The sequence below is a fragment of the Hippocampus bargibanti genome, linkage group LG18, assembly GCF_051943395.1.
Source record: "Hippocampus bargibanti isolate YZ-2025 linkage group LG18, ASM5194339v1, whole genome shotgun sequence".
Taxonomy (NCBI): Eukaryota; Metazoa; Chordata; class Actinopteri; order Syngnathiformes; family Syngnathidae; genus Hippocampus; species Hippocampus bargibanti.
The window spans coordinates 14,252,108-14,264,199 of record NC_142751.1 but is presented as its reverse complement, the minus strand read 5'-3'; the positions used below and the strand labels follow the sequence as shown (position 1 = coordinate 14,264,199).

The following is a 12,092-nucleotide window of genomic DNA, read 5'->3' as shown; positions in this document are numbered from 1 at the left end:
CATCATTTTGTGCCATCAACCCTGCGCCGCTTCTTCTTGCTAGCCAGCAGCGTGATGGCTGTCCTTTTCCCAGCCGCGATTGGTCGCAGAGGGCGGAGCTTCACCTCGGCGTCCGTTACGGGGTAGGCATCCAGGGTTAGCGTGCAGCAGTCGAAGAGCGCCGATTGGGCCAAGAGTGCCTGGATCGCCAGTTGGAGGCGGGCGTTCCTTTTAACGACAGACACGCCCTCTCCTGCGGACAGGAAGTAGTCATGTCACGAACTATCTAGCTAGCTAGCTATTAGCTATAGAGCTATCTAGGTGGCTAGCTATCTATTAGCTATCTACTAGCTGGCTAGCTAGGTTTCTATCTATTTAATTCCGGGTTGAGTGAACGCTGGCGCGTGTGGCTGCCACTGCTCACCCACAGAAAACGTAACTGTAAAGTGACCTTGAGAGTTTTTAAAGGCGCTTAAAAATGAAATGTATTATTATTCTTATTATTATGTCCATCTTGACGCTATTCTCTTGATCATCACACGCTCTCTGTGTTTTTTTTTTTTTACCTTTGTTAGCGATAGCTGACTTGCTATCCCTGAGCTTCTTCCTGAGTGCGCAAACATCGGCTAGCGTCTTCTGCATGGCGTGCTCGCTGTCCATCACGGCATCACACGCCCTCTAATTGGTCCAGGCAGACGACACGGAGAGAGTGATAAAATGGACAGAAAACAGTGAAATTTGGACTCGTTTCAACTTTGATAGTTCAAAAGCAGAGTGTAGACTACAAGGTTAAAATATCCTATCAATCAAACATTTATCATACATAAAATAAGGTATATTTTGTGTAGTTTTAAGACTTAGAAAATTAGAAAGTAGAAAATGTTTTATGTGGACCTCGGAACGGATTATTCTCATTTTAATGGTTTCCTGTGGGGAATTAATTTTTGGGATACACACTTTTTGCCTTACACACTCTGTCTGGTAACCAATTATGTTCGTAAGCCAATGTATCACTGTATTTTTAACAAATGTGGTAAGTTGTAGACCACAGGTGCCAAAGTCAAGGCCCGGGGGCCAAATCCGGTCCGCCACATCATTTTTTTCAGCCCGAGAAAGCAAATCAAACCTGTGAAATTCCACGATGCTTGCTAAAATCCTCACCAAAATTTCACATTTTTGGATGTAAATCACAATAACAGTAATTACTCTTGACTTCAGATTTGAAAACTAGTTACAGGTAACATCCGACAACAGCTCACCTGAAGCTCATCCTGCAGCGACTTGTTCATGGCGTTGACGGCGTCCACGTCTCCCAACTGACCATCGGCGTCCAACAACTTCGAACTTGGGGAGAAAAAATATCTACAGGTAACATCTGACTTACGACCGAGTTCCGTTCCGACTGACCGGTCGCAAGTCAAAATGGTCGTAAGTCGAAAGCACAACACGATTGCTCAGTGTCAAACCGTCAAGGCCTGCTAGGCTTTCTCTGCGAGCCTAAAAATATCAGAATCACATATCTGTATATTTCATACAGGATATATACAGGTAGCATCCAACTTACGACCGAATTCCGACCAACCAAACGGGCGCAAGTTGAAATCCATTCAAAATGTTGAATAAAGACTCTGTGGCTAAATGACTCGCAAACTCCTCCCTCTGGTGCCATCACGCGGTCGATTGCGGTGCTAGAGTGAGATGCTAGCTAGCTGGTCAAAATTGTCGTACGCGTTACCGGCCTGCTAGCGCTATGCGGTGCCAGGTGTAGAATTAAATTTTCTAAAAAATAGGGTCTACGGGTGGTCGTAAGTCGAGCTGGTTGTAAGTTGGATGTTACCTGTATAATATATTGATAATATAATACAGGTTCAATTCAAAATATATTCATAATATAATACAGGTAACATCCGTCTTACGACCATCTCGACTTAGGACCACCCGTACTTACGACCATGACCTCCAGAACCTATTTTTTAAAATTTTAATTCTACGCCTGGCATCGCAACGCGCTAGCACGCCGGCAACGCGTACAACAATTTTGGAGGTTGTGGTCGTAAATCGAGCCGGTCGTAAGTCAAATGTTACCTGTATATAATAATTCACAACCTCCATCCATATCTGCGTGCAAATGTACGTGCGCGTCCGTTACCTGTGTCGGCTAATAGCACGCTGATAGCCTAGCGCCGAGTACAGTGGCGATGCCGTCCAATAGGCCTGCTGGTCCAACGACGCCATGTTACTGACAACCACGGTGACCTGCCTTCACGCCACAGTGATGACATCACATCAGGATGACATCTTCACACCACCGTGACATCATCACCTGTCGCCGGAGAGGAAGGCGGCGTATTCGGTGCGGTGGGTGGAGCCGGCCTCTGTTACAACGGCGGGCGTCACTAATAGGAAGATGGCGTGTGGCATGCGCAGCGCCGCTTTGAGGTTCTTGTGCACCGTTTTCTCGCGCATGGTCATTTGCTGCTCCGAGTTCCTGCGTTGGCGGTACCAGCCAATCACACGCTCCGAATGGTTGTCCCCTAGGAGACTGCAGATCGCGTCCATGTCCACTTTTCCCACTACATCATACCAGCTATTCGCAAGCATATGCGGATATAGAGGCACAAATATACACAAGCAATGCGCACACACACGCAGTTATGTTATTCTTTTTATATGATGTGACAATTAGTACTCACGTGTGGGGTTTGTGGCTACACACGTGTTTGTGGACGCCTGCAACACATCAAACGAGATAAGACATAATGGCAGGATAAAGTAAATACAGTGATACCTCGGTTTACGAACCCCTTGGCTTACGAACGTTTCAGTTTACGACCGTTAAATGTATGTAAATTTTACCTTGGCATATGAACTATTTTTCGGGATACACACGGACCTGCCACAATGAGTGATGTGTCGTTCGCGAACGAGCCCATTCTAACAAGAAAATGGCAGCCGGCTTGTTTTGGTCCTCTCTTCCCAGCCCCCAGTCGTCGGTTAAAGACACGTGATTGGTCGAGAACGCAGCAGTGAGGGGAGGTGGTTTAAACATTAAAGAGACAGGCAGACGACAGAGAGAGACTGAGAAAATGGATAGAAAACAGTGAAATTTGGACTCGTGTCAACTTTGATAGTTCAAAGGCAGAGTGGAGACTGCAAGGTTAAAATTCCCATCAATCAGCCTCCACAAATAACCCGCACAAGCCATCAGTACACTTAATGCAAAAAGGAATCAACCCAGCTAATCAGACCACAATTCAGAATCAGAAAACCTTTATTCATCTCACAATGGGGAAATTGATGAGGAACAAGGTAAAATCATGGCAGAGAAAGCACCTACAAGGGATCATTCCTCAAGATGGTGAAAGAAGAAGGCTGCGTTCCTCATCAAGTGTTTAATTCTGATGAGCCATCAACGACCATCACAAAGGTAAATAAAACGACTTTATTATACTGTACAGTTTATTTCTTTAATTATAATACCAGAGCACATTTATTATACATAAAATAATGTAAAATAAGGTATATTTTGTGTAGTTTTAAAGCTTAGAAAATTATGTTTAATGGGGACCTTGGAACGGATTATTGTCATTTTAATGTTTTCCTTTGGGAAATTAATTTCTGGGATACACATTTTTCGCCTTACACACTCCGACTGGGAACCAATTAAGTTCGTAAGCCAAGGTATCAATGTAAAGTGACCTTGAGAGTTTTGAAAGGCATATAAATGAAATGTATTATTCTTATTATTTAATTTCTAACGTCAAACGTAAAAGTTGGGTTTTGCATTGAGTGAATACCACTTTTTGCCACAACACTCCAGGGCAGCAGTGAGCTTTACTCGAAGAAATGCAGCATTTTCACGACCGTAAAGAATACATTGTAGTCTTTTGCGGAATTCAGCACTCGTCTGTGGTTTTTCTCTTACTGGAAGTTTGTCGGAAGTCGACATGGTCCTCTTGGTTGTCGCTGATAGTCACGTGCTCCTCGACGTGGTTCTCGCCCAGGATCAACCCATCCTGCTCAACAGAACAATAACAAAGTTCAGTTCGCCTCGATGCCCACAAATACTCTTTACTTTTACACACGTCACAGTGTTAGAACATGCCATTGCGAGCAATGGTGCAATAAAAAGTTGGGGAAGGGTGTTCCCGTGACTTTAGTGTTTTAAGAGCGAAGTTAACATGAAAGAAAACACGATGATGCTAACTAGCTATTAACTAGCTATTATGGTGCTAATCGGGTAAACGCAAATGCTATCTCGCCTTGGACACTGCGAGCAGCTCCGAACATAAGACGAAAAATGTTCGATTGTTTTCTCACCACGTCCGAGTCTTCGTTAAGGTGCTGAAACATTAAAGAAGTTAAAACTATGCCGGAGATTTGAACTGTGGGCTCCGCCATCTTGTTTGCGTCATTTAAGTTTGTCATTGTACCGTAAAAGAAACGCAGTCAACACTACGTTTGTTTTTATTTATTTACAAAAAGGACTCTTTCGTAGATGGTTTATTAAATAAATGTTATCAGGCGTATGCACACTAGAAAACTATTTTTCGAATAAAAATATCTATTTTTCGAATCAAATAATAACATTTACACTCGTTGAGGTGTTGAAACATTAAAGTATGCCGGAGATTTGAACTGTGGGCTCTGCCATCTTGTTTGCGTCATTCGAGTACGTCATTGAAGCGTAAAAGAAACGCAGTAAACGCTAAACTGCGTATATGGTTTTATAAAAAGGACTATCTTTCGTAGATGGGTTATTAAATTAATGTTATAAGGCGTATGCGCACTAGAAAACTATATATTTTTCGAATAAAAAAAAATATATTTTTCGAATAAAATAATCACGTTTGCACTCGTGCGGCACATTAACAAAAACCGCACCCGTAACCTCAGATCCAACGTAAAAGAGGAATAGAATAATAAATTATTTAAAATTTCAATCACAAAAATATGTAATTAACCATTAAATAAATATATACAGAAATATGTCCTCCTAATTATACAAAAACAGATCTTGTCACATTTAGTTTTGCCATCGGCTACAAGAGAGGTCGATTTAAAAAAAAACGAACAACAGGCATTAACACAAACAAATCTGGAATATAAATATTATAAAAATAAACGTAAAATAAATAAGCATATACTGTACGTATTTGTTAAATTGCCCAGATAATTAAATATATTCAGCAGATGGCGCCACAACACCACAAATAGGTCACATGACCCACTTGCCTGATTGTGTGGCGGTTTTAAATTTGCATCCCACAATAAATTTTAAGTCAATTCCCAATGATTGGATTATCAATTCTTAAAATGGTCATAACACGCACCTGGGGTACCTACATGAGTAAATTAGCTTAACTAAAAAGTAAAATTTAGAGCCTTTATAAGTGTAAGTGTGTGTTTATACCTATCAAATGGTGACCAGTCCAGGCTTTGTCTCCGTAAACCATTGACTGGTGACCATTCATTCCATTGTTTGTCTTGACAATCCCTGGCGACCAATCTGTCGTTCCAAGCATGGCGCCGTGTGGTGATGTCACGGCCCAGGAAACATCAGCATTGGGGTCTTTTCATTTCACAGCGTGACCCCCCCACCCCTCCATCGGCTTTTCTGATGGATGAAGTTTTAATGCCGCTCAAAAGATTCATTCGTTCATTCATTGGTTGGTTTCACTTGCTTGGTACATTTGCATAATGGCCGCCGTTCCTCTGAAGCCCCCCCGCCCTCTCTCAATCTCCCACCTCCCTTTTACCGCAGGTGAGACACCGCCACCCCAAGAGGTGAAATAAGTGGTCCAATCGGACACTAACAAGACGTTCGCTCGCTGTCGGCCATTTTAAATGATTGCTGATCACTTGAGATGTCTGCAGGAAGTGGCGGGAGGGTGCTTTTTTTTTTTTTTTTTCATTCTTGTGCTGGATTCATCATTAGCTGTGGGTGAGGGGGGAGGGGGTGTAGTGGGAAAGGGGATATGGGGGGGGGGGGTAGGTAGGAGGGAGGCGTGCGTCCTTTATCCCCCAACCAGCATGTTTTCATCAGCAGCGGCCCGAGTGAATTATTCAGATTTGTGCAAATGACGACTTTTCATTTTCCGCCGGCGCGAGTGGAAATTGAACGTGACCCCCGGCGACCCCGCCGCTATACGGCTGCCGGCGTGTAAGGTCGGCTTGGCGTCGCCGAGACGCTTAACCCGCTTTGTTAACCCGAATCCGACCCGCGCTTCGCCTTTTATGAACACGCTTTAAATATTCTTGACAGAACAAAAGCAATCGTGTTGGCATAGCGCCGGCGGGTTAGGGGGCGCCGCCCGACACAACCCGCACTTACGGACAGGAAGGTGAAAACCGCAACACAAAAGACGCACTTGGGAATGCTACAAGTGATTGCCGTAACCATGGTTACCCGATTCACTTTCATCGAAAAGGTTATACCATTTACATTTGTGTAATATGTGTGTTATTACACGCTAAGATTGATTGCATTAACGTATATTAGCAGTGTAACAAGTATTGTCCTAATGTTCATTTACCCCTACCAGCTAGCTCGCTAGTATAGTTAGCTCGCTACTAGAGCTATCTCCCCACTAGAGCTAGCTAGTTATCTATTAGTTATCTATTAGCTAGCTAGCGAACTTTCTATCTAATTGAGTTACTTCCTGGTTGAGTGAACGCTGACGCGTGTGGCTGCCGCTGCTCACCCGCAGAAAAACTGATCCTGTGACTGTAAAATGACCTTGAGAGTTTTGAAAGGCACTTATAAATGAAATGTATTATTATTATTATTATTATTATTTATTATTATTATTATTATTATTATACAGTATATCGATCATCATTAGTTAGTAAAGCGTTATATCAGTGTAATAACAAGTATTTGTGTACAGTATAGTGACTGTGTACCATTGGTTACTTGGTAGTACCATGGCCATGTAAAAAAAGTTGTACCAGTGTTACAATAAGTATTTGTGTACATTATAGTGATTGTGTATCATTAGTTACTAGTTAGTAACATGGCTGTGAAAAGTGTTATACCAGTGTAATAACAAGTATTTGTGTACAGTATAGTGACTGTGTATCATTAGTTACATGGTAGTACCATGGCTATGTGTAAAGCGTTATACCAGTGTAATAACAAGTATTTGTGTACAGTATAGTGACTGTGTATCATTAGTTACATGGTAGTACCATGGCTATGTGTAAAGCGTTATACCAGTGTAATAACAAGTATTTGTGTACATTATAGTGATTGTGTATCATTAGTTACTAGTTAGTAACATGGCTGTGAAAAGTGTTATACCAGTGTAATAACAAGTATTTGTGTACAGTATAGTGACTGTGTATCATTAGTTACGTGGTAGTACCACGACTATGTGTAAAGTGTTATATCAGTGTAATAACAAGTATTTGTGTACAGTATAGTGACTGTGTATCATTGGTTACTTGGTAGTACCATGGCTATGTGTAAAGCGTTATACCAGTGTTACAACAAGTATTTGTGTACATTATAGTGATTGTGTATCATTGGTGGTCGTAACATGGCTATGTTATACCAGTGTAATAAGTGTTAGCATGTGGTAATAGTGCGTTGGTGGGAAAGACTACGCATATTTGTAGCAAGTTAACGATATTGCGCATGTGACAGCTTGGTTACCCGTGTTCGATTGCGGTATTGTGTAGTACATAGCTAGTAAGAAGTGTTCTTATGTAATAACCGTGTAATAAGTCCGTAATGTGTTCTAACATTATGACTCTGGTCTGTAAATGTGATCAGAGTGATACATTGGAGATAAAAAGTGTAATAAGTGTGTTGTGTGAAGTATTATTCGTGTAAGAGGTGTCAATGTATAATAACAGAGAAACGAGTGTAATGGTGTTATAACCGTGTAATAAATCTCGTTTCATGGCATGATTACTCGTGTTGTCTGTATACAAGTGATGATGTCATCACTCTCCAAGGCGGCCGCGATTGGTTCGTTGACGAGCGGTCAAGTGGCTGTAATCACGTCAAAAGCGTGGCGGCGGCGGCGTTGATGGATTAGACGTGGCGCAAAACAGGAAGCGCAGCGGCGCAAACAGGAAGTGAATCCAGGTCTCTCATATTAAAAAGGGAGGGGTCAGCCTACGGCGGGAAAGACACTCACCTCGCCACCGCTGACGAGACGCTTTTCACCGACGCTTCCTTCCGCCGACGTCAAGTGGACAAAGTGGCGGAGGAAATTGGAGCGCCTTGTAGATCGGATCTGGCCGCCTGCCCGCCTGTCGATGCGCAAACGCAACCGGGCCGTCGCTATCAAACAGCCGCTATATGGCATCCATCCGCACGTGGGTGACATTTTAGATTGCTTCTGCAAAACATACACACGCCATCACTGCGACTGCTATCGCTATCATGCTAATTGTTGTTGTGCTTTTGTGTGTAGAAGTGTGTTTATATTTATGTACAGTGATACCTTGGCTTACAAACTTAATTGGTTCCCAGACAGAGTGTGTAAGGTGAAAAGTGTGTATCCCAAAAATTAATTTCCCATAGGAAACCATTAAAATGAGAATAATCCGTTCCCAGGTCCCCATAAAATTTAGCCTCTGAGTCTCTATTGAACATGGATTTCGACTTACGTCCATTTCGACTTACGACCGTTTGGTCGGAACGGAACTCGGTTGTAAGTTGGATGTTACCTATATATATCCTGTACAAAATATAATTCTACATGATTTACTTTCTACATACTATTATTATTATTATATATTTTTTTTTTGTCAATGATGTGTTGTTGTTTCGGTTGTGTTGTGGTTGTGTAGATGTTAGAGTCTGCATACAGCCTGATTATTGTTGTGTTCCGCACATGTTGTGTGTCTTGTGGTTGTTACTGTGCCGTTGAAGTGTAGCTGCGCTGCTGGCATGTCAGTGTCGTTGTTGCACTTTGTGTGTGTGTGTGTGTGTGTGTGTGTGTGTGTGTGTGTGTGTGTGTGTGTGTGTGTGTGTGTGTGTCTGCGGTGGTGTCATTGTGATTGTGAGTGAGCAGCATGTAATTGAATTTGATGCAGCCTGGAACATTTCATTTTACACCCCCCTGCAACCCCCTCCCCACTCCATCACTTTAAAATGGTGTGTGTGTGTGTTTGTATGACTAGTTTTGTGAGGACCACTAACATACCATACGTAGTGAGGACATTTTTGACAAGCGAGGACCTTCTATATATGCATCTGTTAAAGTTTCAGAGTGGTCCTCACAAATTCACCCAAAATGATTTTTTGGTGTGTATTTTTATTTCACATGGATACACACACTTTTTACTCACTGTGTGTCGTAATATGTGTGTGTGTGTGTGTGTGTGTGTGTTACAACGTTCATACCACAAAAAGTAAAATGATATTTTCGCCAAATTCACTACAGAGGTGAGGACTTTGAATGTACCCATTGAGAGACCTCACTGCTGCTGTTATTTCAGTTTTGAGTCCATTTTTTATTTCTTTGTTTTTAAAGAAGTTGAAGTGGGAAATGGGGTGACAATTATTGTTCAACTGTAACACTAATTCTTCTCTAAACTTATCAGCAACGGTGGTCCTCACTCCTTTATCTGGAGTTATCCGGACCTCACAAAACCATTGAAACAGGAATGTGTGTGTGTGTGTGTGTGTGTGTGTGTGTGTGTGTGTGTGTGTGTGTGTGTGTGTGTGTGTGTGTGTGAGCAGAGCCCCCTCATAACACATTTATTCTTTCTTCTATTTGACACTGTGTGTTTGCTCATCTTGTGTGTTTAATGTCCCGATTATGTACGACTAATACGTGTTGGGGGGGGGGCGGGGCTTAGCGCGGCACATTTAGAAGCGCAGAGCAGCGCAAATGGTGCTTTTAATTTGGAGGGCCGATCGATGAGGGGACTTGAGCGTTCAATGAAGCTTCTGATGAGGTCTTAAGCCGACCGGGCCCCCGGGGCCCGAGAGGTAGCCCAAGGGCGGGGCCACGCCGCGCCGCCCGCGTGCCGTAATGAAGTGCGGCTATGCGGCGACATGCGGCGGCGGGAAAATAGATTGAAGATGACGAGCTCTCCAAAGTCATTTCTCTGACTAACCCCCTCTACCCGTAAACCCCCCCCCCGCACATCGCACCCCAAAGACCCCCACCCCTCAGTTGCCCCACCTGGCGCGGATTTACGGCGGCGTTCCGGAGCGAGATGCAATTTTTATGACCTTATTGCTTTTCTAGCACGCTAATCGCTTAGCGTCTGCCAGCAGACATGTTGCCCCCCGAGACCGCCGCTGGGTCATCCCATCATTGCCCCCCCCCCCCCCCCCGCCGCCCACGCGTATCGCCACAATAAAAGCCTCGTGTGTGTGTGTGTGTGTGTGTGTGTGTGTGTGTGTGTGTCCGCTTTCAAATCGATGGCTAACACGCTAACGCTTCCTTCCATCGGGATCCCGATCCGGTTGTCTCCATTGATTGATGCATGATCGATTGATTGATTAATTGATTGGCTGATTGCTGTCTAACATACCTGCTTTAGCATTAGCCACATTCGCATTAGCCGGACTATTGATCATAAGGCCTACTCATGTGATGGCTAATCAATGGGTAATTGAATCATTCGGTCACCAGGACAACCGGCAAGGGGGCGGGGCTACATACCACATTTATTTTGAGTTTATCTTGGCAAAATTTATCAGTTACATGTAATCTATTACAAACCAAAGTAATATTACAGTGCTGATAAAACATTAGTACTATGTTAGCACAATGCTAAATTCATGAGCATTACACTGATACAACACTAGCACCGTTAGCACAATAATATCTAAATATAAGAGAATGAATAGCATGATGCTAGCGCAACATTAGCCCCATGTTAGCCATTGCTAGCTTAGCAAAGACAATCAAACAAGCGGCGGCGCTACGCGTAGCATATTTTCCAGGTCAGCAAAAAAGGTGAAAGTTCGACTCGGGTCACGTGAGCGGTCGTCCAATGGTGAGCATCGACCTCCAAGCTTCCCAGAAGCTAATGGCTAATGAGATTAGGGCGCTAACCAAGCAGGCAAATGTTATTAAATCACGCTAAGTGCTTCTTAATTGATTGATGGCCGCTAACGAGCTCCGCACCGCCACTTCGCCATGACATCATGTTGGCTTACCCACAATGCAACGCCGGCAACTCCGATGTGACCACGACACACACACACACACACACAATATGCTAATAAGCTAACACGTAAACATTCAAATAAAAGCTACTTTTTTTTTGTACATACATACGGTGTGTGGACATATGTATGTTTGTGTATCTGTATTGTGTCTACATGTGGTGTGTTTGTGTGTGTGTGTGTCTGTGTGTGTGCGTGTATGCATCGAGAGGGGTGTGAGTCTGTGTGTGTGCTCATGACCTTCAAGTATGTGTGGAAGTCAGAGTTGTGTGCGTGTGTGTGCATGTGTATAAGTGTGTGGTGTGTGTGGGTATGTATGTATAAATGCGGTGTGTGTGTATATAAATGTGTGAGTATGTGTGTAAATATATGTGTATATATGCGGTGTGTGTGTGTGTATATGTGTGGTGTGTGTATATCTGTGTTGTGTACATGTGTATATATGTGTGGCGTGTGTAAATGTATAGTGTATTTATGTGTGTAAACATGTGTGTATACGTGTGGTATATGTGTATAAGTGTAGTGTTTATATGAGTACGTGTATATGTGTGGTGAGTGTGTGTGTGTGTGGTGTGTATGTGTGCGGAGTGTATCTATATGTGTGGAGTGTGTATATGTGTGGTGTGTGTATATGTGTGACGTGTGTGTAAATGTGTGTATGTATGTGTGTAAATGTGTGGTGTGTGTAAATGTGTGGTGTGTGTATGGGGGTGTGTATGTGCGGTGTGTATATGTGTCGTGTATGTGAAATGTGTGTATAAATGTGGTGTAAATTTGTGGTAGGTGTGTATTTGTGTGTGTGTGTGTGTGTGTGTGTGTGTGTGTGTGTGTGTGTGTGTGTGTGTGTGTGTGTGTGTGTGTGTGTTGGGTTTTGGCACGTCTTTGATTTTCTTTGCCTGTGTTATGATTGGTCCATCTGGACTCCGACAGATTGTTAATGTGTCCTTTTACCATAAAACTACAATAACCC

General features: G+C 43.1%; 1 protein-coding gene across 4 annotated transcripts in view; it reads right to left on the bottom strand.

Moving 5' to 3' along the window:
- Positions 1-2: 2 nt before the first annotated feature.
- abraxas1 (abraxas 1, BRCA1 A complex subunit) overlaps positions 3-12,092 on the bottom strand; it is a 32,874-nt gene continuing 20,784 nt past the window's right edge. The window contains exons 2-9 of one of the 4 annotated variants that reach the window (XM_089021001.1): positions 8,127-8,354; positions 3,905-3,995; positions 2,673-2,709; positions 2,303-2,566; positions 2,129-2,239; positions 1,239-1,323; positions 546-657; positions 3-232 (exon numbers count right to left, since the gene is read on the bottom strand). In XM_089021001.1, the coding sequence (XP_088877127.1) occupies positions 3-232; positions 546-657; positions 1,239-1,323; positions 2,129-2,239; positions 2,303-2,566; positions 2,673-2,709; positions 3,905-3,995; positions 8,127-8,318 (1,122 nt within the window). In that variant the 5' untranslated portion in view covers positions 8,319-8,354. Of the gene's footprint in view, positions 233-545; positions 658-1,238; positions 1,324-2,128; positions 2,240-2,302; positions 2,567-2,672; positions 2,710-3,904; positions 3,996-4,299; positions 4,602-8,126; positions 8,355-12,092 lie in introns of those variants that run through there. The other 3 variants (XM_089021000.1, XM_089021002.1, XM_089021003.1) reach the window with 3 other exon arrangements.